General features: G+C 50.8%; 1 protein-coding gene across 38 annotated transcripts in view; it reads left to right on the forward strand.

Annotated features, from left to right (window-relative positions):
* Positions 1–23,800, forward strand: part of NDRG4 (NDRG family member 4) — a 96,669-nt gene that overhangs the window by 41,268 nt on the left and 31,601 nt on the right. For 9 of the 38 annotated variants that reach the window (XM_005592101.4, XM_074027159.1, XM_005592103.4 and 6 more), the window contains exon 1: positions 4,617–4,766. The exons of 9 other annotated variants lie outside the window; for them this stretch is intronic. In XM_005592101.4, coding sequence (XP_005592158.2) covers positions 4,730–4,766 — 37 coding nt within the window. In that variant the 5' untranslated portion in view covers positions 4,617–4,729. Of the gene's footprint in view, positions 1–3,969; positions 4,099–4,616; positions 4,767–5,336; positions 5,783–23,800 lie in introns of those variants that run through there. 20 more of the 38 variants (XM_045383035.2, XM_045383037.3, XM_045383036.2 and 17 more) reach the window with 3 other exon arrangements.

Here is a 23,800-nt window from a genome sequence, read left to right on the forward strand (position 1 = left end):
CTGCTGAAAAATCAAAAATTTAAAGAATGGAGGAGTATCACTGGTTTACATTTACAGTGTGGTATGAATCTCAACGACAGGGATCGTTGAGATCCCTGTGTTCCCTCCATGCCAGGCTCCAAGTCAAATGTCCATGTGCATCATCTCACAACAGTTTCACAAGACCATTGTTATCTAAAGTGGTCACTGGTCACTCTTGTCCCCCAGCAGCTGACACACCCTTTCTACAAGGCAGAGCCCACCTCCCACTAGAGAAACTGAAAACATCTTTCCCCAGCTTTGCTTACTGCTTTGCCAAAGTATATGACCTGGGCTCCTCCAATCAGACATTCCATTCTTTTTATTGATTGATTGATTAATTGAGACGGAGTCTCGCTCTGTTGCACAGGCTGAAGTGTAGTGGTGCAATCTTGTCTCACTGCAAACTCCGTCTCCCAGGTTCATGCAAGTCTCCTGCCTCAACCTCCCAAGGAGGTGGGACCACAGGCATGTACCACCATGATTGGCTACTTTTTGTATTTTTTGTAGAGACGGGGTTTCGCCATGTTGCCCAGGTTGGTCTTGAACTCCTGGGCTCGAGCAATCCTCTTGCCTCAGTCTCCCAAAGGTCTGGGATTACAGGTGTGAGCCGCTGCATCTGGGCATGCTCTGTTCTTGGTTAATTAGAAACTAGTGGCTCGAGGAAGCCAAGACCATGCAGAATCCACTGTGATGAGGACTGGGGAAGCAGCAGCGGAGATCCTGATGTCAGTGCCCAGTGGCCATGTGCAGGGGTGGCACTGGCTGCAGTTTCTGTGCCGGGGGATGGCAGTGGTGGTTTTAACATCAGGGCAACACTGCAGTGTCAGGCCTGGCACCCGATATTCCAAGAGCTGCCCACCCTCCTTTTTGTTTCTTTTTCTTTTTTGAGATGGAGTCTTACTCTTTTGCCCAGGCTGGAGTGCAGTGGCAGGATCTCAGCTCACTGCAACCTCTGCCTCCTTGGTTCAGTCAATTCTCCTGCCTCAGCCTCCCAAGCAGCTGGGATTACGTGTGTGGTGGCGCTTGTCACCACACCCGGCTAATTTTTGTATTTGCAGTGAAGATGGAGCTTCACCATGTTGGCCAGACTGGTCTCGAACTCCTGACCTCAAGAGAGCTGCCCGCCTCAGCCCCCCAGAGTGCTGGGATTACAGGCATAAGCCACCATGCCCAGCCTATCCTCCTTTTAACAAAGTCTTTTTCTGCTTCAATTAGCCAGAGTAGGTCTCTATTTCTTGCAATTAAACACCCTGACTGATATATCAGCCCGAGTTTACAGATGAGAAACTGAAGGCTCATTTGAGATCTTCAGAAAGGTTATCTCAACTCCAACCTGGGTGCAGGCCAGTGATCTTCTGCCCATTTTACAAGGCAGTGTAAAAGGAAGCATGTTTCAAGTAATTAGGAGCAAGGCTGGGGGGACACTTTGTTAGAGGCCTCCTGTCCCAGGCAACAGCTCAGCCTTCTGCACTGTTCTACTTTCCACTGTTAATCCAACCTGCTCCCAAACATCACGCCTCCTCCCCAGGGTGCTGAAGATGAAGAGAGCCCAGCGGCACAGGGGACCCAGAGCTTGCCCTTCTGCTGACTCGGCAGTGACTCCTCTGCCTGGCATGACTGATGTTTCCAGAAGGGTCAGGGCCTCCTCCACCTGCCTATTCCCTAAGCACCTTTGCTTGACACAACAGCCCTGGGAACCCTCACAATTACATTTCTTCATCATCTATTGTCTCCACTTTTTTTTTTTTTTTTTTTTTAAACTCTGTCACCCAGGCCGGAGTGCAGTGGCGCAATCTTGGCTCACTGCAACCTCCGCCTCCTGGGTTCAAGTGATTCTCCTGCCTCAGCCTCCCGAGCAGCTGGGATTACAGGTATGTGCCACCACGCCCAGCTAATTTTTGTATTTTTAGTAGAGATGGGGTTTCACCATGTTGGCCAGGCTGGTCTTGAACTCCTGACCTCAGGTGATCCACCTGCCTTGGCCTCCCAAAGTGCTGGGATTACAGGCATGAGCCACCACGCCCGGCCCTATTGTCTCCACTTTTAGGAGTTCAAATCCACAATCTGACTCACTGGAATGCTCACAGGAGTTCATGAACTATCTGAGCTACGTGGATAGTCTGCATGAGTTCAAGGTCACTGCAGACACCGTGTCTCATACAGACAGGTGTGTCATAGTGTCAAAGCTCCTGTTAGGAAGCCTGCAGAACAGCCTAGGCCCCGCGAATTATGTCATTAGAACATCAACAATTTTGTCCAATGACAAAGTCTTTAATGACTGAAAAGGGTAGGACTTAGGTAAGCCTGAAAGAATCTCTCATGCGATAATAACAATTTCATCACGAGTAATAATAATGACCATTTATTGAACACTTAAACTTAAGTTATGTGTCTGGCACTATATTAAGCATTTTCTTTATATTCTGTTATTTAATCTTTACAGGAATCCTGAGGTCAGCATCATCCCAATTTCACAGAGTATGACATGAAGTCTCAGAGAGGGTAAGCAGCTTGCCAGACATCCCACAGCCAGGAAGCAATAGGACCAGCCTGTGCTCCTAAGGACTGGCTCCTGGCTGCTATATATAGAACTAAGCCTGGTGGAGGTGTCAGAAATAGAGGTTCACTTCTGTCATCACCGACCTCCCTCCACCCCTTTGCAAAGGAGGAAACTGAGAGGCAGGGATTTCCGCAAAGCAAGGAACCCAAATTGCTGCCTCCTGTGATTTATACACTGCACCCCAAGCTGTAGGGGTAACCCAAGGACAAAGCTGTAACCCAAGCGGGAACATGTGCCCCACCTGGGGCCACCAAAATCTTACCAGCTTTCTCAGCTGGTGGATGGGTTAATTCACGGCCACAGCCCCCTGGAGATGGAGGAAAGAAAAGCCAGGGCCTCTCCGCAAACCAGCCCAGAGAGAGGTCTGCGGAAGGGCCCGGAAGCCTGAAGGCCCCTCTGCACCCTCAACCCCACCGCCATTCAGGACCTCCAAGATGACCTGCATGGAAAAGGCTGGAACCCAGGGAGGAGCAGAGCCCCGCCCAAAGTCACAGGCCGAGCCTGAACAGAACCCGGGTCTCCAGGAGTCCTGTCTTGAGCTGTCTTGCCCAAATAAAATTTTTCAGGCCATCAGATTTCCATACTCCCCAGAGTGGGACTTCATCTGGGACCAAAGGCAGGGTGGTGAGGGGTGTGGCAGGAGGGAGGAGTGCCCCGGGGTCCCGAGCAGGATGAGCCTGAGGAAGACACGGGTCCCCATGTTCCCTTTCCCGCTCAGGTAATGGATGTGAATTGAGGGGAGCAGGGACCTCCCCATCTTCAGGGTGGGACCCTGAGGGCCCGGGACACCTTTGCTAGGGGATGTCCCTCCCCACTCCTGCACAAGTTCCCCAAGGGCACCCTCGGGCTCCGAAAACGGGGGGAGGGGGACGACGCCCCAAGGGCCCCTGAGCCCCTTGTTCTTCCCGACCCCCACGGCTTTTCTCCCTCGGTTCCCAGGCGGCGACGGCGGGTGGCGCGGAGCAGCAGGCGCAGGGGCGGTGGGGTAGGGATGTCTCTGCAGGGCTGAGGTTCCCCTCGGGAGTCTAAACAAAGACTAAGGCAGCGCCGTCCCCTCCCCCGGGAACCCGACGCCGCGCGGCCACAGGGGGCCTGGAGGGGCGGGCAGGGCCTTGCAGCGCACCCAGCACAGTCCGCGCGGCGGAGCGGGTGAGAAGTGGGCAGGGGCGCGGATCGATCAGGGTGTGCCCCCAGGCTCCGCGTCGCGGTCCCCGCCCGCCCACCGGCCCACCGGCCCACCGGGCTAGCTACCCGCGCAGGAGGCGGAAACCACGCGCGAGGTACCGTGGTCCGTCCGGGGCCAGCCCCAGGTCGGGCGCCGCCCCGCTGGCCGAGCGCCCACACCCGCCAAACCCACGCCGGCACGCCCCCCACGGCGCACCGCCCCCAGCCCGGCCTCCGCCCCGGCAGCCGCGGGCACGCGGAGGGGCTCCCGGCTGCCCGCACCTGCACCCGCGCGTCGGCGGCGCCGAGGCCCCGCTACCCGCCTGCGCGTCTGTCTCGCCCGCATCTCCACGGTGAGTCGGCGGCGCCCTAGCCCCTGCGCCCAGGTCCCGTTCCTCTCGCCGCCGCGGCTGCTGCGCGCGTCCCCGCCCAACCCAGCACAGTCCCGCGCACGACCCCAGCCCCGCGCGCAACCCCAGCCCCGCGAGCCCCGCACCCACTGGCTCCCGCCACATTTCGCCTCCGCAGGGACGGCGCCCCCTCCTGCCCGCGGCCCCCGCTCTCCCTCTTCGCCTTCCCAGCTGCGCTGGGGACACCCAGCCGTCGTCCGCGCGCCCCCAACCGCGACGCCCGGAGGCGGCGGGTCTCTTTGTTCGGGCGCCGGGCTCGGGGGACCCCTCCCGCGGTGTCACCGCACCCACCCCGCGCCCTCCCTCCGCCTCCTGGAGTTCACCCGGACCAGGTGGCGGCGGGTGCCTTTTGGGGGTGCGCGGCCATGCAATTGGTGGATTTTTTTAAACCGTTTTGGAGGGGGGAGCGCGGCGTTGGGGGCGGGAGAGCGCTCCTTGCTGTGAGCTGCTCCTCCCGCTTTGCTCCGCGCTTTCCTGCCGCTCCGCTCCGGGTCTCCCGCGCTCCTCTCCCCGGCTCGGCGGAGCGCGCTGCCCCGACGCCGCCACCCAGAGCCGGGCAGCACCAGGCGCCGAGATGAAGGTGCTGGGACACCGGCTGGAGCTGCTCACAGGTACCGCCCGCCTGCCCCGCAGCCGCCCGCCACTTTCCGAGTTGGAGCGGGCTCCGGGCGCGGCCGCCGGGGACTGGGGCGGCTCGGGTCAGAGCAGGAAGGGGTGCGGATCCCCCACTGATTCCTAGTTTTGTGCTACCTGTTTCTGTGCGGAGCCCGGCCCGGGGAGAGGACTTGAGGCTGTGGCGAGTCCCTTGCGCCGGCGTCCGGGCTGCAGGAGCACCGGTCAGGGGGTGGCCCCTTGGGGTCTCTGACCAGCGGAGCTCGGATCAGGACCCTGAAAGCTAGTTCAGGGCTCTTGCCCTCCAATCAGTGTCGCTTGTCCTCTAAGAAAGGACCCGTGGGCTCCTGGCAGGACCCGCGCCATGAACCTCTTATTTCTGCCCCCTGTGACAATCTGGGCCGTCTTTCTCTGGGGGGCAGAAGTTTCTTGCTGGGAGCGGAGGCCAAGTGGCCTGGGAAGTGGGAAGCCAGATTGGACCCTACTAACTGGGGACCCTCAGCCTTGGAGTCCTTCTGGAGACGTGATCAGTTGCCCTGCTGGAAACTCACATCCAGGGGGCAGTGGCTGGAGAGCAAGAGAGAACGGTCAGGAAAAGGAGGTGGGAAAGGGACAGGGGAGGATTCGAGGAGTGACTTCTGTGTTCTCCCCGGTGTGGAGAGACCCAGACAGGAGGAAAGGAAAGCAGCCGGCTTCCTCCAGGCCTGGGACTTGTAGGTGCTCCATCCATGTATGTCAGATGAGCACAGATTCCAGTAAGTGTCCTCCGACACTTGGGGGAGGGGGCTGATCACTGCCTTCGAGGACATTAATGGCCGATGAGGGAGCAGAGCCCAGGAGCCCTGTTACAAGGCTGTGGGTGCACTCAGGAAACAGGGTGGAATCTGAGTCGGGGGCAGCTTTTGAAGATCTCGAAAAACAATTTCTGTTAATGAAGACGGAGGTGGCATTATGGGTTCAGGATCAAGGGACTGGCCCATGCTCTGGGCTGTGAGAGCGGCTTGATCCGGGAGAGGTATGGAGGCTGAATGGCCTGGAATGTGCGTGTGTGTTGGGGGGGAGGGGGCTAAAAGGTGGGGGTGGGGGTGAGGTTTTATTAAATCAGCAGTAGCAGGCCAGGCGCAGTGGCTCATGCCTGTAATCCCAGCACTTTGGGAGACCGAGGTCAGAGGATCGCTTAAGGCCAGGAGTTCAAGACCAGCCTGGGTAGCATAGGGAGACCCCATCTTTACAAAAAAATAAATAAATAAAGCAGCAATAGCTCGTGACAGACTTGTAGAGAAGGGAAGGTGCAGGCTGTTCCTGGGACACTGGAAACGGGCTGGGTGCTCAGAAGTGCCAGCGCTGTGCCCAGTTAGCCACGGGGCTGGCACCCCCTCCAATCCCTTGCCAACTTTTTCTTTGTGGAGCCCACTTAAGGCAGGCCCAGCTCACCCAGCTTGGAAGGGAACAGCACAGGCCGCTGAACTTGTTAACCCCCTAGGAAGGCTTACAGTTCCATGGGTTGTTTGTTTGTTTGTTTTGTTTTGAGATGGCGTCCCACTCTGTCACCCAGGTTGGAGTGCAGTGGCATAGTCTCGGCTCCCTGCAACCTCCGTCTCCCAGGATCAAGGGATTCTCCTGCCTCAGCTTCCCGAGTAGCTGGGATTACAGGCACGCGACCATGCATGGCTAATTTTTGTGTTCTTGGTAGAGATGAGTTTCACCGTGTTGGCCAGGCTGGTCTCAAACTTCTGATCTCATGTGATTCCTGCTCCCAAAGTGCTGGGATTACAGGCGTGAGCCACCGCGCCCGGCCCCCACCATGGGTTTTTAGAGCCCTGCATGGTGAACGGATCTCCTGGTTCCTCTCTCCTCCCCCTCTTCCTGCCCCCAAAGGGCCTGGATGAGAAATGCTCACAGGAGACATGTGTAGGGGGCTCAAGGAGGGGTCTAGGCTTTGGAGACCCCATGCACTGTTCCCTCATCTCCTGGTAGAGGAGTCAGGACCCTTCTTCCCTCACCAGATGGGCTCACCGGATTCTGGTGGACTTTCTAAGTCCCTGGCCAGGGTGGATGAGGCCCCTCTCAGTCACTATCATCAGTCACTGGCTTCCATTGCACCTGCAACCCGGCCCTGGGAGACAGCCCATCCTCTCTGTTGCTGTTTTGTGGTCTTCACAGCCTTTCCTCTCTGTCCTCTTCCTTTTCTCACAGATCTGGATTCTAAATCCAACCCCATCAGTAGCCAGCTGTGTGATTTCAGACATTTTCCTTAACCTCTCTGACTTCAGCCCTCTCATCTTAAAGATGGAACTGTTGGCCCCTGTCTCTAAGAGATGGTGTGAGGCTTGCTCAGATAGTGTAGGCGACACATGTGGTTGGGACCTAGACCCTGGTGGGCACCTCTTGGGCCCCACCTGTTCTGGCTGGTTGGCCCCTAGAGCATTTGGATCTGTCCCCACCCTCCTTTCTCCCTGCTCTCCTGCATCTATGAGATTTGACCCATCACCCCCATTGGATGACAAGCAGGTCACAGTCTGGGAGGTGGCCACTTTATTGTGGTGGCACACAGCAAATGCTCGAGGGTTGCTGACTGAGGCTAGGCTCACACAGCCCGCTCAGCATCTATGTCTCTAGGATAATTCTGTAGAGGCCTCTAACTCCCTGCCCCAACATCAGCCTTCAGAAATTGTTTTACTGAATTTTAAAAACTCATATTGAAGGCTAGGCGCAGTGGCTCACACCTGTAATCCCAGCACTTTGGGAGGCTGAGGCAGGCAAATCACCTGAGGTCAGGAATTCAAGACCAGCCTGGCCAACATGATGAAACCCCATCTCTACTAAAAATACAAAATCAGCTGGGCGTGGTGGCGCATGCCTATAGTCCCAGCTACTTGGGAGGCTGGGGCAGGAGAATCACTTGAACCCAGGAGAGGGAGGTTGCAGTGAGCCAAGATTGCACCACTGCACTCCAGCCTGGACAACAGAGCAAGACTCCATCTCAAAAAAAAAAAAAAAAAAAAAAAACAAACTCATACCGATTTAGTTCTGTGTACTTTTCACATTCTCCTATTTTATTATCTTGCCTGTCTTGCCAGTGAAGTCAGTGACTTCCTCACGTTCCTATTTCTCAGAAGAGGCAGCGCTGGATTCAGAACCGAGCCCTGAACCGGGAGTTGTCCCATGGCATTCTAACTGCCTGGCTTTAGGACAGTCTAATAGCTGTTCCACACTTCACTTGCCTCATCTGTAAAATGGGATCGTCGTGGTGCCCAGCTGGCTGGGGCCTTTGGAGATTAGGTGTGAGTGTGTGCAAGATGCCAAGTGCAGCTTCTGGCAGGCGGACAGTAGATGAGAGTCGCGGAGCTGGCGTCCTCAGGCTGCCTCCCCAGTGCACTCCATCACGGTGCTGGGGGCCCCTTCTCCTCCCGCTGTGCTCCAGTTTCCAGATTCCCTCCCCCCAGGGTGTTCCAGTTCCTTCACTGGGTTCTCGCACCAGTCCAGGCCTCTCTGAGATGTGTCTCTGGGGGACCCTACTTAGGTCTCAGGTTCCTGTGAGAGGGGCATGGCCTCGGGTGGGGCCCTTCCAGCCAGACACCTACAGCTCTGACATCGTGGGGAAGGCCAGGTACCCCCTCACATATGGGACTAGAAGGAGACCGTGGGTTGTCGTGCCCAGACCCAGCATGTCTCTTTGTTCTGGGGAGAAGGGGAGGCTGTTGGGGTCCATCTGGAGGCTTCATAAATCACGAATGCTTATCGAGGCCATTTCCAGGCCCCTCAGAGGGGTCTTGCTGCAACAAGGACAAGGAAGGCAGGGGTTTTGGAATCGGAGGATGTGAATTTCAGGGTCTCCTCTCTGCTTCTCAGCTCCCGGGCAATTCTTACCTTCTTTCAGCCTCAGTCTTATCAGTAAAATGGGAATAATAGCCCTCATTAACAGTGTGAGGCCAAAGCAGTTGGCTCATGCCTGTAATCCCAGCACTTTGGGAGGCCCAGATGGGTGGATCACCTGAGGTCAGGAGTTCTAGACCAGCCTGGTCAACATGGCAAAACCCTTTCTCTACCAAAAATACAAAAATGAACCAGGCTTGGTCGTGTGTGCCTGTAGTCCCAGCTACTGGGGAGGCTGAGGCAGGAGAATTGCTTGAACCTGAGAGGTAGAGGTTGCAGTGAGCTGAGATTGCATCACTGCCCACCAGGCTGGGCAACAGAGTGAGTCTCAAAAATATATATATTGTGGGGAGCCCAGGACACGGTCACACCTGCACACGAGCTCATTACAATTCTCAGAGGGCAGATTCCTGGTGCCTTCGGTAGCTGGGTGATTTTTTTGTTTTTTAGTGTGATATGTGAAAGTGGGACACTGGTCTTTTCGCAAGTAGGAAGGCAATTGTTTCTGCACGTCGGCACTCGAGCAGTATGTTTCCAAAATGGTTCAGAGTCAGAGCTCTAAAATGGCAGATCTGGGCTCTGAAATGGTCCCTGGGGAGCCTCAGTAGTGGATCTTGGAAATTTTTAAAAATATACTTGATGTGTGATTAAGAAACAAAAGTTTTACCTGTTGTTTAGAATTTTGGTTTCATTTGAATCCATGGAATATCTAGCCCCAGTCAATTTTATAGACGATTTTAGTGTTTGTTGGCAGATGTGTTGACCCACATTTTACATATGTGGAAACTGAGGCATGGGTTTGCCCTAGGAGGCTGAAAGCAGGACCCTGAATCCTCATTTCCAGTTCGTCTGCTTCTCTGCTTCACTGGGGTGCTGTGATGTTGATGTGGGGGCACATATATGGTTGAGTAAGGAAATGTGGTCCCTTGGAGGAGAGGGGAGACATGAGGGTCATTGGGTGTGCCCAGGGAGGGTGGGTGTGGGGAGAGGGGCATGCTGTTCCACTGGGTAGAGAATTATAAAGGTCAGGTTGGCAATGATGTATCAATAGCTTAAAAATATGTGTGATCTCTGACTCAGCAGTTGAGTTTTTAGGAGCAAATAAAGATGTGTGCAAAGGTGTTTGTTCAAGGATGGTTATCCCTTCATTGTTTATAGAAGCAAAAAAGAAAAAAACTGGAAACAACCTAAATGCCTAACAGTAGAGCAGCAGTGCATTCATACCAGAGAACCCCAGGTAGCTACGAATTATACTGCCAAAGGTTATTTATCCATCTGAACAGATGTCCCCTTAAATAGTGTAATACTAATGGTGATGACAGCTCACACGTATATGGCATTTGCTGTGTGCCAGGCACAGTCTTAACCACATGCTGTATGTTAACTCATCATCATAACAACCCTAGGAGGTATGTGCTATCATTTCTTCTTTTTTACAGATAGGTAAAGTGAGGCACAGAGGGGTTAAGTAACTTGCCAAAGAGCACACAGATGGTGAGTGGCTGGCTGGAATTTGAACCAGAATATCTTGACTCCAGAGTCCAACAGATGTTTCGAAACATATTTTCTGTTGGTTTGTATTAGAGACACATTAATAGCGGCTGCTTCTGTTGACAGGATTGCATGCGGTTTTTACTTTCTTGTTTTTGGTCTTCTGTTTTTCTCATTTTTCTCAGTGAATGTGTGTTACAAGAAATTCAAATTCTGTTTTTAAAAACGAAAAAATTCTCATCTGGAGGCTAATATTTAAAAAAACTAAAAATTAATGCAAAGCACTAGATGCTGATAAGAACCAATCCCGTGGGAATTCTGAAGACGAGCTGGAGTCCAGTGGACAGAGAGGAAAAGGACAGGAGGAGGAATGGTTCAAGGCAGATGGGAAGTTGGCTTTCCTTAAAGTCTAAGGAGGAGGAACCAGCAAAGTGAAAAACAGAGGCAAAGGTGGAGCCGTGGAACTTTGGAGGGAGGGTGTGCTGGGCTGAATAATAGCCCCCAAAGATATCCTAATCGCTAGAACTTGTAAATGTTACCTGATGTGGCAAAAGAGACTTTGCAGGCATGATTGAGGATCTTGAGTTGGAGCTGTTTTGCAGAATTATTCAGGCGGGCTCTAAGTGAAACCACATGTGTCTTTATAAGAGAGAAGCAGGGCCAGGTGCGGTGGCTAACGCCTGTAATCCCAGCACTTTGGGAGGCCGAGGTGGGTGGATCACCTGAGGTCAGGAGTTCAAGATTGGCCTGGCCAATCATGGCAAAACCCCATCTCTGCTAAAAATACAAAAATTAGCCAGGCATAGTGGCACGTGCCTGTAATCCCAGCTATTAGGGGGCTGAGGCAGGAGGATCGCTTGAACCTGGGAGACAGAGGTTGCAGTGAGCCAAGATCATGCCATTGCACTCCAGCCTGGGCAACAGAGCAAGACTCCATCTCAAAAAAAAAAAAAAAGAGGGAAGCAAGGGATATTCAAAAACAGAAAAAGAGGAGATACGATTGCTTCAGCAAGAAGCTCTGCTGTTGGACTTGAAGGTGAAGGAAGGGGCTGCCAGCCAAGGAATGCAGCTCTGGAAGCTGGAAAAGGCAGGGGAACAGATTCTCCCCAGAACCTCTGGAGGGAGACAGCTTGCCAACATGTTAATTTCAACCCAGAGAAATAGGTTTTGGACTTCTGACCTCCAGAACTATAAGAGAATGAACGTGTGTTGCTTTTTTTTTTTTTCCTTTGGAGACAGGGTCTTACTCTGTTGCCCAGGCTGGAGGGCAGTGTGGCACGATCTCAGCTTGAATGTGTGCTGCTTTAAGTCACCAATTTTGTGGTGATTTATTATAGCAGCCACAGGAAAGCAGCAGGGGTGTGTGCAGATCAGACTCATGCCTCAGCCTGCACTGAGGGCAGCACCGTGGGTTGGAGTCTGCAAGCCTCGTTCTGATCTCTCTGACTGTGTTACCTTGACCTGAGCCTGGCTTTGCCCCCAGGGTAGTCAAGGGATCAGCTGGGAGAGCACCATGACACTGTTATGTAAACTGAAGAGCATCACACAAACCTAAGTGGGATGAGCACTTCCACCCAGCCTAGCATAAACCTGGTCTCCTCACAGAGCCGGGAAAGCTCTCATCATACACCACCCCCTCCCCGCCTCTTAATCCTCAGTGCTTTAGATTCCAAACCACAGGTGGAATGTATCTGCCAGTCAGCGTGATTGGGTGTCTTAATCCCCATAACAAATACCCCTGGGGCCCTAGATGCTGCTTCAGTTCACCTGTTGGCAGGGGTGGCAGGGCAGGTGCTGTGTGTCTGCTGATAGGACCCGTCCTAGGCAGTGAGATGGGGAAGGTAGGGAGCCAGCCTCTTTGGAGGGGACAGAGGGAATATTTCTGGGGTGTCTTCTCCCCAGAGAGAGAGAGAGTGTGTGTGTGTGTGTGTGAGAGAGAGAGAGAGATAGCAGGGAGTGGAAGAGTCCCATAACCAAGTCCAGGGTTTGCAATCCCTAGGATCATACTCTGTGCACCCCAAATTGTTTCCTGACAGCTCTAGGGGTGCCAGAAGTGACTTTTAACAATGTTGGCCACGTGGTGTTCTGGAGGATAAATGTGCTGTTGGGGCCTGGGCTCTGGGGTAGGGAGAGGGAAGCCAGCAGGCTCCCCTTCAGGTTTTTGGAAGAGCTCTCGCACCAGCCTTTGCCTCTTCCATAAAGGAAGTGCGCTCAGCCCACTGCGCCCAAAGTCTTTACCAGCTGGAGAGTATTCACACTGTGCTTGGCCCATGCGGACAGAGCAGAGGAGCCGTTGTCAGGGATGACCCAGAGGTCCCCTGCAACCCACAACCCAAGGTGAGCACCCAGGAGGATGACCAGGATGGCCTGGGGGTGCTTTTCCCCATCACAGCTTAGTGAAAGTGCCTGGGTTGGGAAAGGCCTGAACTACCCTGGAGTGGAGCATGGTGTTGCCATTCGAGCGTGGTGGGAAAGGCCTGCCATCAAGCACGTAGGGCCCTCTGACCCTGCACTGGGGCCCGGCTGCCTGTGTGTGATTGCCAAAGGGAGAGGCGGGATGCTGGCTTCACCCGGCCCCCCAGGACCACGCAGGAGAAAATAACTTAGAAGGTACGTGAGGTGTCTTGGGCGCAAGTGACAGAAACCGAACTTAGAGTGATACAAAGAGAGGAACATGGGCTGTCCCCGGCCAGCACAGTGGACACAGGGCCATCGGGCTCTGTCTCTCTCTCCCTCATTCCTATTAGTTTGGTTCTCTGGATTTGTTGAGCTCTAAGTCAGGCCCTTCCTCGCAAGGGCAGTGTGGTTGCTGGCTCACAGACTATCCTCCTGAAAACCCCATTGCTGGGGAAGAGCTTCCCCTCTCCAAGGATTCCAGCAAAGGCCTTTGGGATGGGGCCCAGGGCTCGGTCCACTTGGTTTCCAGGCCACTCCACCCCTCGGTGGTGTCTGCTGCCTCAGTGGCTTCTCACTGGCTTTGCTGCTTTCTCCTCATTGCCTTCTGGGGCTCGGTGCTGGGACACCTTCTTCCCTGTCCTCGTTCACTCCCTAGATGACCTCATCTGTTCTCTCTATGGTATCTTTGAAGTGGTTCCTCCCAAGGTTCTGAAGTACAAATTGTTTTTTTAAAACTGTATTATGTATTCTCCTTCCCTCCTCTCCCCTCCATTCCTCCTCCTCCTCCTCCTTGCTCCCTTTCTCTTCCCTTCATTTCTTTGTTTAGGAAGACAGGGTCTTTGTTGCCCCGGCTGGCGTGCAGTGGCATGATCACCGCTCACTGCAGCCTCGATCTCCCGGGCTCAAGTGATCCTCACACTTCAGCCCCCACCCCCAAGTAGCTGAGACCACAGGCATGCATCACCACGCCCAGCTAATTTTTAAATTTTTGTAGAGACAGGGTCCCACTATGTTGCCCAGGCTGGTCTTGAACTCCTGGGCTCAAGTAATCCTCCCACTTTGGCCTCCCAAAGTGCTGGGATTACAGGCCTGAGCCACTGTGCCAACCTGAAGCACAAACTCTTACATCCACCTGCCCATGGGCAGCTCCACCTGGCTCAGGTCTAAAACCACACCGCTTATCTTTCCCCCAAACCTCTTCTTCACAAGTTCTTCCCTAAATCATAAACGGTAGCTCTACCTCTCCGTGGCTCCACCAAGTCACCCTAACTCGTCTTCCTCTCCCGCCCATGTCCGATGGATCCATGAGTCCCTCTAGCTTTACCTTCAGAACATACCAGAAGCTGAGGACTTCGGCCACCTCCTGCACTACCGCTGTGTGGCAAGCCAGCAGCGCCTCAATAACTGGTCTCCCCATTTCCGCCCTAACCCCCCAGGTCTATTCTGCACATTGCAGGAGGGGGAGTCCTGCATGATGAAAATTGTATCACATCACCCGTCTGCTCAAAACCCTCCAGTGCATGTTTATACTCTGAGTAAAAGCCAAAGTCTCCCTAACAACCTTCAGGGCTGAACGGGACGAGCACCCCAACCCTTACCACCCCTGTCCTCATCTCCTCGCCTCCTGGCTCGCTCTGCTTCAGCCACCCTGGCTTTGTTACTTTTCTTTTCTTTTTATTTTTTGAGAGAGAGAGAGAATCTCTGTTACCCAGGCAGGAGTCCAGTGGTGCAATCTCGGCTCACTGCAACCTCTGCCTCCCAGGTTCAAGTGATTCTCCTGCCTCAGCCTCCCAAGTAGCTGGGATTACAGGTGTGCACCACACACCACATTCCCGGCTAACTTTTGTATTTTTAGTAGACACGGGGTTTCACCATGTTGGCCAGGCTGGTCTCGAACTCCTGGCCTCAAGCCATCTGCCTGCCTCAGCCTCCCAAAGTGCTGGGATAACAGGCGTGAGCCACTGCGCCTGGCTGGCTTCCTTTCATTTGCTCAAACATGCAGGCGCCTGCCTCCTGGCATTTGCACTTGCTGTTCCCCCTGCCCTGAGTGCCCTTCCCGACATCCCAAGGCTCACTCCTGGATCTTCTTCAAGTCTTGCTCGCATCCCCTTCTCAGCAGGTGGCTTCTCACTCTTACCACCCTGTTCTACATCCCTCCCTCTCCCCTCCTGTGAAGCTGCTTCCTGCTTTGCTCTTAGGTCGTCTGACATGCCTTGAATTTACCTAGGTTTGTTGATTGTTTGCCTCCCCCCCAGCACCCAGAAAGCTCCCGAAGGTAGATATGTTTGTCTATAATGGTCAGTATTTTATCTCCAGTCCTAGAATGCAGTAGGTGCCAAATCAGTATCTGGTGAATGAATGAATGCCTTAGGCCTGGGCCACTCCTGGGGTATGGTCATTCAGGCCCGAAACACATGTACTGAGCATGGGGAAGGGAGGTTTCCCAAAAGGAAACCCAGGTGCTGTTAGAAGAAAGGACCTCGGTGTCAGGTGGGGACCAATGCAGGTAGCCCCCTCTGCAGACATTGCATTTGAGGCAGGAAAGCTCTGGGAGTTGCTTGGAACAGAGTCCCTCTCTGCCAGATGAATGTCATTCCTCAAATGCTAATAAATTAGGCATTTCAGAGAAGTATGGGGCTTTCCGTGACAAAAATGCCCAGTAAGAAAGATGCCCCTCAGGCTCTCTGTTTACTGGAGACTGTATTGCAGACTCCTGTGCCAAAGAAGATTCATTGCCTCAGTTTACGTGTTTGAATCTTGCACAAAGATCCAGGATACGTGTATCTGGGAAATTTGCCAGATTAGGCGAAGATACACAGCTGAATTGCGTGAGGCACCCATGTAAAAGAAATGTGAGAATTTGTGACAAAAAGTGCCAATTGCTTTTAACCTTTTAATGTAGGTCATGGTTACCCATGTCAGTACAATTATCGTGAGCTTGTGAGGTGTGGGTTACGAGGGAGGGGCTGCTCGCCGGTTTAAACTGCCGGGAGAGAATGGCATCATGGATTATGCTGCCTGCCGGAGAGAGGAAGTTGCAGGTTCGCTCTAGCATTTCCCTGTTTTTCTTTGGGAAAGCCCCACCCTTTCCTTTTTCCTTGACTTCCTTTAGGACGATAGGGTGGGTCTCCAAGAAAAATATCCCAAGTTCAGATTAGTGTCAACTGTGTGTAACAGTAAACCCATGATAATAATAAGCAAGATAAAAGTATATTTTTCTCTTTCATAACCAGGATCTCAAAATAGAGGATTCCCAAATCATGGCTTCATGATTCTCAGGTACCTTGACTCTTTATTCTATATCGCTGCTTTACCACCTTTAGAATCCTGCCTTTGAGCCTAAAATGGCAGTTCAAGCTCCTGCCATCACATCTGTATTCCAGCCAGGAGGCGGGAAGAGGAGTCAAAGAATGGCGTGGCTGCCCCCCCCCCCCGCTTTGTTTTTTAAGATATAGTCTCACTCTGTTGCCTAGGCTGGAGTGCAGTGGCATGATCTTGGCACAGTACAACTTCTGCCTCCCAGGTTCAAGTGATTCTCCTGCCTCAGCCTCCCGAATAGCTGGGATTACAGGTGCCAGCCACCATACCCGGCTCATTTTTGTTTTTTTAACAGAGATAGGGTTTCGCCATGTTGGCCAGGCTGGTCGTCTTGAACTCCTGACCTCACGTGATCCACCTGCCTTGGCCTCCCAAAGTGCTGGGATTACAGGCATGAGCCAGCGCGCCTGGCCGTGTCTCCCCCACTTTTTTTTTTTTTTTTGAGACAGAGTCTTCTGCTACCCAGGCTGGAGTGCAGTGGCATGATCTCAGTTCACTGCACCTCCATCCCCCGGGTTCAAGCAATTCTCCTGCCTCAGCCTCCCGAGTAGCTGGGATTACAGGCACGTGCCACCATGCTTGGCTACTTTTTGTATTTTCAGTAGAGATGGGGTTTCACCATGTTGCCCAGGCTGGTCTCAAACTCCTGACCTCAGGTGATTCTTCCCCCTCAGCCTCCCAAAGTGCTGGGATTATAAGCATGAGCCACCATGCCCTTTAAAGAACACTGCCTGAAAGTCCCGTGCTTCCATTTACCTCTCACTGGCAGAACACCACGTCATCATAAACAAACTTTCTTCCCATCGTCCACCTACTCATCTAAAATATGGGGATTGTTATTCAGGAAGAAGGGGAGAACAGATATGGGGGGACAATTAGCAGTCTCTGCTGCAGGAGGACTCTTTCACTAGTTCCTTATAGAAGCTGCCCAGATGGAATGTGTTACTGGAATTCTAGTTCCATCTCCCTTGCCCTTGGTCTTAGAATTAGAGGCCTGTTGTGTCTACTGTAATGTCTGTGCGTAACACCTGGAGTTGTGTTGTGTAGAGAAACAGTTTACACGTTGGTGCTATATATCACCTTCTTACTTTATGAAAGAGCTATGTTATATCCTTTCTAAGATGCACCTTTTTTTTTCGTACTTTAACATCTCTAAGATTGGGATGCATCATACAGTCTCTGTTGGCAAGGGGGGCATCATGCTGTTACTGCCATCACACGAACATCAGAATTTGTGAGTGGATGTCGGCAGCTCAGAAGGAAATCCCAGAGATAGTAGTAGAGCATTCTTGATGCTGGAGAAGCCCAGGCTGTGTGGAATAGCACAGCATTAAAAACTCCAAGATAGAGAGATTAAGAGACATTGGACTCGAAATGTGAAAAGGAATCCCTTAAACAATTTATTTCAGTTATATTTGCCTTTTTAAAAATTTACAAGAGCGATAGATGCCTTTTTAAAATCTGGATCTAATATGTTCTAAAAGAGTTCTTTCAGTAAGTACAAAAAAACCCTGAATGACAGGGAACTCATCATAGAAGGAGCCGTTCTGACACTATTTTGAATGTATCCCAGAAATGAACAAATAAGCAGAAATATTATGGGTGAGAGCCAGGTTTCTCACCACTGGAGAAAAAAAAATTGCAATCAAAGTGGGGAAGCTAGAATGCACTCTGTGGTGTTGAAGTAGAGTTAAAGGTATCAGTATAAATTCCAGATTGCAGATGTATATATATCTGATATATATGGAGAGAGAGATATATATATTTAGAAGTAAATTGTGTGTGTTAGTATCTTGCATACGTTTCATAGCTCTGCCTGCTGAGAGGGCCTAGACCAATGACACCACAGTAGCAGTGAGCACACCTGGTGTCCAGATCTTGGTTTCTAAACATCATTCTCCAATAAAGGGAACTAGGGCTCCTTGGAGAAATGGTTGATTTCACGGTTGAGGCAGAGAAAGTACAAGATGAGTTTAGAACATGTAATGAGGCTAGAATATTTGAAACTCAAAAAATAATGGGTACATGTTGAAAGCATTCAAGAGCCACCTTGAGGGAACTCCCAGTGGCCAAACCTGGCCCAGTTTGAACAATGAAATAATGATAGCAATGGCTTTTAACCCACAGGGTAAAATAAATATCCATGAATCCATATTGATGTAAATAAGTAATTGAATAAAGGAGGAGAAAGGACAACTCTTTTTTTTTTTTTCCTTTTGAGACAGAGTCTCGCTCTGTCACCCAGGCTGGAATGCACTGGCACTATCTTGACTCACTGCAAGCTCCACCTCCTGGGTTCAGGCTATTCTCCTGCCTCAGCCTCCCGAGTAGCTGGGACTACAGGCACCCGCCACAATGCCTGGCTAATTTTTTGTATTTTTTAGTAGAGACAGGGTTTCACTGTGTTAGCCAGGATGGTCTCGATCTCCTGACCTCGTGATCTGTCGGGGGAAACCCCACCCCCGATATTTATCGTGGGTTCTTTTCTATTTCCTAGGTGTCTCGGCTGGTTTGAGAAATAAAGGGAAAGAGCACAAGAGAGAGAAATTTAAAGCTGGGTGTCCGGGGGAGACATCACACGTCAGCAGGTTCTGTGATGCTCCCTGAGCTGTAAAACCAGCAAGTTTTTTTTTTGTTTTTGTTTTTGTTTTTTTTGAGACGGAGTCTTGCTCTGTCGCCCAGGCTGGAGTGCAGTGGCGCGATCTTAGCTCACTGCAAGCTCCGCCTCCCAGGTTCACACCATTCTCCTGCCTCAGCCTCCTACACACCTGGGACCACAGGTGTCTGCCACCACGCCTGGCTAATTTTTTGTATTTTTAGTACAGATGGGGTTTCACCATGCTAGCCAGGATGGTCTCGAACTCCCGACCTCGTGATCCGCCCGCCTCGGCCTCCCAAAGTGCTGGGATTACAGGCGTGAGCCACCGCGCCTGGCCAACCAGCAAGTTTTTATTAGCGATTTTCAAAAGGGGAGGGAGTGCACGAATAGGGTATGGGTCACAGAGATCTCATACTTCACAAGGTAATAAAATATCAGAAAGCAAATGGAGGCAGGGCGAGATCACAGGACCACAGAATGGGGCGAAATTAAAATTGCTAATGAAGTTTCGGGCACATATTGTCATTGATAACATCAGGAGACAGGGTTTGAGAGCAGACAACCTGTCTGACCAAAATTTATTAGGCGGGAATTTCCTCGTCCTAATAAGCCTGGGAGCGCTACAGGAGACCGGGGCTTATTTCATCCCTTTGGCTTCGACCGTAAAAGGCAGCTGCCTCAAGGGGGCCGTCTATAGACCTACCCTCAGTGTGCATTCTCTTTCTCAGGATGTTCCTTGCTGAGAAAAAGAATTCAGCGATATTTCTCCTATTTGCTTTTGAAAGAAGAGAAATATGGCTCTGTTCCACCTGGCTCACCAGCAGTCAGAGTCCAAGGCCATCTCCCTTGTTCCCTGAACACTGCTGTTAATCCTGTTCCTTTTTTCAAGGCACCCACATTTCATATTGTTCAAGCACACATGCTCTACAAACAATTTGTGCAGTTAACACAGTCATCACAGGGTCCTTAGGCGACATACATCCTCCTCATCTTACAAAGATGACAGGATTAAGAGATTAAAGTACAGACAGGCATAGGAAATCACAAGGGTATTGATTGGGGAAGTGATAAGTGTCCATGAAATCTTCACAATTTATGTTCAGAGATTGCAGTAAAGACAGGCGTAAGAAATTATAAAAGTATTAATTTGGGGAACTAATAAATGTCCATGAAATCTTCACAATTTATGTTCTTCTGCCGCGGCTTCAGCCAGTCCCTCCTTTCGGGGTCCCTGACTTCCTGCAACAGTGATCCACCCGCCTTGGCCTCCCAAAGTGCTGGGATTACAGGCATGAGCCACCGCGCCTGGTCAGGATGACTCTTTCTTACAGGATAATTCTAATAAGCATAGAAGAGATTATGGAAATAGAAAATTATCTTTTTCCTTTTCCTCAGCAGGAAAAAAAAGAAAATTATCATTAGGCAACCATCAAAGTAATAATTGCTGTAGGCAAGAATCAATAGTTGTTAAAATTAGCAGGGGTAAGGGGGTGGAGGGGGTGAGGAAGTATGATGAGACATAGGATGTTTACATAGTGTCAAAGTATCTTCCCACACTGCTTACAAAGGGAAAAATAGTAACATTTCAGTGGAGAAACCTGGCAGAGAGCTCCTTATCAAGGGATCAAGGTTAACATCCTCTGTAACAAGACGGATTGACATAATGTGCCTGCTGATACAAACCCAGAAGGACACCTCATTCTGTCGTATTCTTGCCAAAAATTTATAACCTCAGTCTAATCATGAGAAAACAACAAACAAACCCAAAGCGAGGACATTCTACTGATTAACTGGCCAATACTTTTCAAAAGTGTCAAGGTCGGCTGGGCTGGTGGCTGGATCACGAGGTCAGGAGTTTGAGACCAGCCTGGCCAATATGGTGAAACCCTGTTTCTACTAAAAATTCAAAAATTAGCTGGGCGTGGTGGTGGGCACCTGTAATCCCAGCTACTCAGGAGATTGAGGCAGGAGAATCACTTGAATGCAGGAGGGAGAGGTTGCATTGAGCCGAGATCACACCATTGCACTCCAGTACAAGACTCCATCTCAAAAAATAATAATAATAAGTGTTAAGGTTATAAAAGATGGACTGATAAACTATCCAGGGAGACATACCAACTAAATATGATGTGGCATTCTGGGTTGGGTCCTAGACCCAAAAAAGGCATTATTGGGAAAACTGGTAAAATATATGTAAGTTCTGTATATTACCTAACAGTATGTATCAGTGTTTAATTTCCTGGTTTCTCAATTGTATTGTGGTTCTGTATCATGATAACATTGGGGGAAGCTGAGTGAAGGGTATGTGGGAAATTTCTGCGTTTCTGTGCTTTTTTGGTTTTGTTTTTTGTTTTGTTGTAATTTTTTTGCAAGCCTAATGTTTTTCAAAATAACTTAAAAGGGGGAAAGTATTATGTCTTAATTTAACCGGCGGTGGGTTTTTTTTTTTTCTTATTGATTCATAAAAATTAGTGTCTGGCCGGGCGCGGTGGCTCAAGCCTGTAATCCCAGCACTTTGGGAGGCCGAGACGGGTGGATCACGAGGTCAGGAGATCGAGACTATCCTGGCTAACACGGTGAAACCCCGTCTCTACTAAAAAATACAAAAAACTAGCCGGGCGAGGTGGCGGGCGCCTGTAGTCCCAGCTACTCGGGAGGCTGAGGCAGGAGAATGGCGTGAACCCGGGAGGCGGAGCTTGCAGTGAGCTGAGATCCGGCCACTGCACTCCAGCCTGGGCAACAGAGCGAGACTCCGTCTCAAAAAAAAAAAAAATTAGTGTCACTTGTAATCAGTGATATCTTAGATTTGATAAAATCTGGTGCACCGGATTAAAAAAAGAATCTCCCTTTTATACCCTTCCCCATATCCTTCCCCAGAGATAAGCATTGTTACAGTTTACCCTGAGACTTTTGAGGATTTTTTTTTGGAAGTTGCCAATATATATACTTGTTCAATGCATATAATTTTTATATAAATGAGATTATTTGGAGACAGAATCTCACTCTGTTGCCCAGGCTGGAGTACAATGGCGCGATCTCGGCTCACTGCAACCTTCGCCTCCCAGGTTCAAGCAACTCTCCTGCCTTGGCCTCCCAAAGTGCTGGGATTACAGGTGTGAGCCTGCACCCAGCCATAAATGGGATTAGTTTTACACATTATTTGGTGACATGCCTTTTTTTCTTAATTGCCTATTTTAGAATGCTTTCCCGCTCTGTTTGAGTGGAACTGCCTTGTTTATTTAATGGCTGCATGGTCCTCCAGTGCGTAGATGTTCCATAATTTATTTCACCATCTTCCTGGTGCTCACTGAGGTGGTTTCCAGAGGGCACTGCTCCACTCAGCTGTGCGGAGCACCCTTGTGTGCTGCCTCTTAGTGTACACGTGGGTGTTTTTCTTTAGGATAAATACCTAGACACAGAATTGCAGAATTGACAGATATTTGCATTTAACAGACTACCAAGTTGTTCTTCAAATAAAGCTGAACCCACTGCCATCCAGTCAGCAGCATGAGGGTGTGCCCATTTTCCCAGAACCTCACCAACCTTGCATATTATCCATCTTTTAGTAATTTGTGGTCTGTATGAAGAATGGTTCATTCGTTCATTTACTTATTTCATTGAACAGAAATGTTGAGTGTCTGCCCTGTGCCCAGCACTGTCATAGACACAGGGGACATCCCAGTGAACAAAACAGATGTAGTGCTTGTCCTCTAGGAGTGTCTGAGAAGCTGCGGTCTGAGCAGGTCATATTGCTCATTGTTTCACATGCATTTCTCTGACGGCCAGTGAGGCAGGGCAGATGCTTTGCCCTTGTTGTTTCTTCTCTGAATTCCCATCCCAGACCTTTGCCCACTTTTCCATTGAGTGCATAGTATTTTCTTTCTCCTTATTGAGCCCTAGAATGGGAGTGCTTTAAGGGATTTTGGCAAACGCCATGGGGAGACTGGAGACACAGGTAGGATTTGAGAGGAAGGAGAGAGCCCAGACCAACCTGCAGGAGGTGGGGAATGTGCTGAGGCTGCATCTGCCCCTCCAAGTTTTCTTTTGTTTGTTTGTTTGTTTTTGAGATGGAGTCTTGCTCTGTCACCCAGGCTGGAGTACAGTGGCAGGATCTCGGCTCACTGCAACCTCCGCCTCCCAGGTTCAAGTGATTCTTCTGCTTCAGCCTCCTGAGTAGCTGGGATTACAGGTGCCTGCCACCACACCCAGCTAATTCTTGAATTTTTAGTAGAAACAGGGTTTCACTGTGTTGGCCAGGCTGGTCTCGAACTCCTGACCTCAAGTGATCTGCCTGCCTTTGTCTCCCAAAGTGCTGGGATTACAGGCATGAGCTACCGCGCCCAGCCCTGCCCCCTCCAAGTTTTGTGGCCAAACTTACTGCCCTGGAAGCCTCTTGACAGCCAGCCCCATCAAACAGCCTCGTATCAGAGTGGCCTCACCACCTTGGTGGTGTGCATTTGAATACTGTTTTATGCCTATAACTGACATTGGAACAGTGACATTTGAGCAACAAAAATGTTTATCCTGTGCTTTCCTATAGCTTTTGTGGGGGGGTCAGCCATGGAGATTTCTGGCCTGTCCTACATCTAATTTCCCAGTTATTAAGCCTGTGTGTGTTTGGACTCTGATGGGGTTGGACAGATGAACAAGATCAGGTCGCTGTCCTCTGGGAGGTGACAGTAGGGAGATTAAACCACTCATCCATGCATCAGTGGGTTAGCAAGACCATAGAGTCCCAGCCTGGCCAACATAGCGAAACCCCATCACTACTAAAAGTACAAAAATTAGCTGGACCTGGTGGCAGAATTCTGTAATCCCAGCTATGTTGGGAGGCTGAGGGATGAGAATTAACTTGGACTCAGAAGGTGGTGGTTGCAATGAGCTGAGATCGCACCACTGCACTCCATCCTAGGCAACAGAGTGAGACTCTATCTTAAAAAAGAAGAAAAAAGAAAGATGATAGAGTCCACACATGAGCATATGAGCTCCAGACCCAGACATCATGGGTTCAAATCCAGGTTCCGTCACTTACCAGTCGTAATACCTTGGGCTGGTGATGTCACCTCTGTATGCCTCACTTCCTCAGCTACAAAATGAGGACAGTAGTAGTACCTACCTCTATGAGGAGTCAGGAGGAGTAAACGAGCTTATACATGTAAAATACCTGGAACACGGCGTTCAGGAATATTAAGGACTGTTTTCCATATTGCTCCCCTTGTAGGGATATGGTGGGGAAAGGCATTCCAGGCAGAGGGAAGAGCATGAACAAAGGCATGTGCTTCCCGTGGGGAGGATGCGCCTACTGAGTCAGCCCGGGTCTTTAGCCAGGAGTGCCAGAATCCAAATACGGCT

Source organism: Macaca fascicularis, chromosome 20, assembly GCF_037993035.2.
Source record: "Macaca fascicularis isolate 582-1 chromosome 20, T2T-MFA8v1.1".
Lineage (NCBI taxonomy): Eukaryota > Metazoa > Chordata > Mammalia > Primates > Cercopithecidae > Macaca > Macaca fascicularis.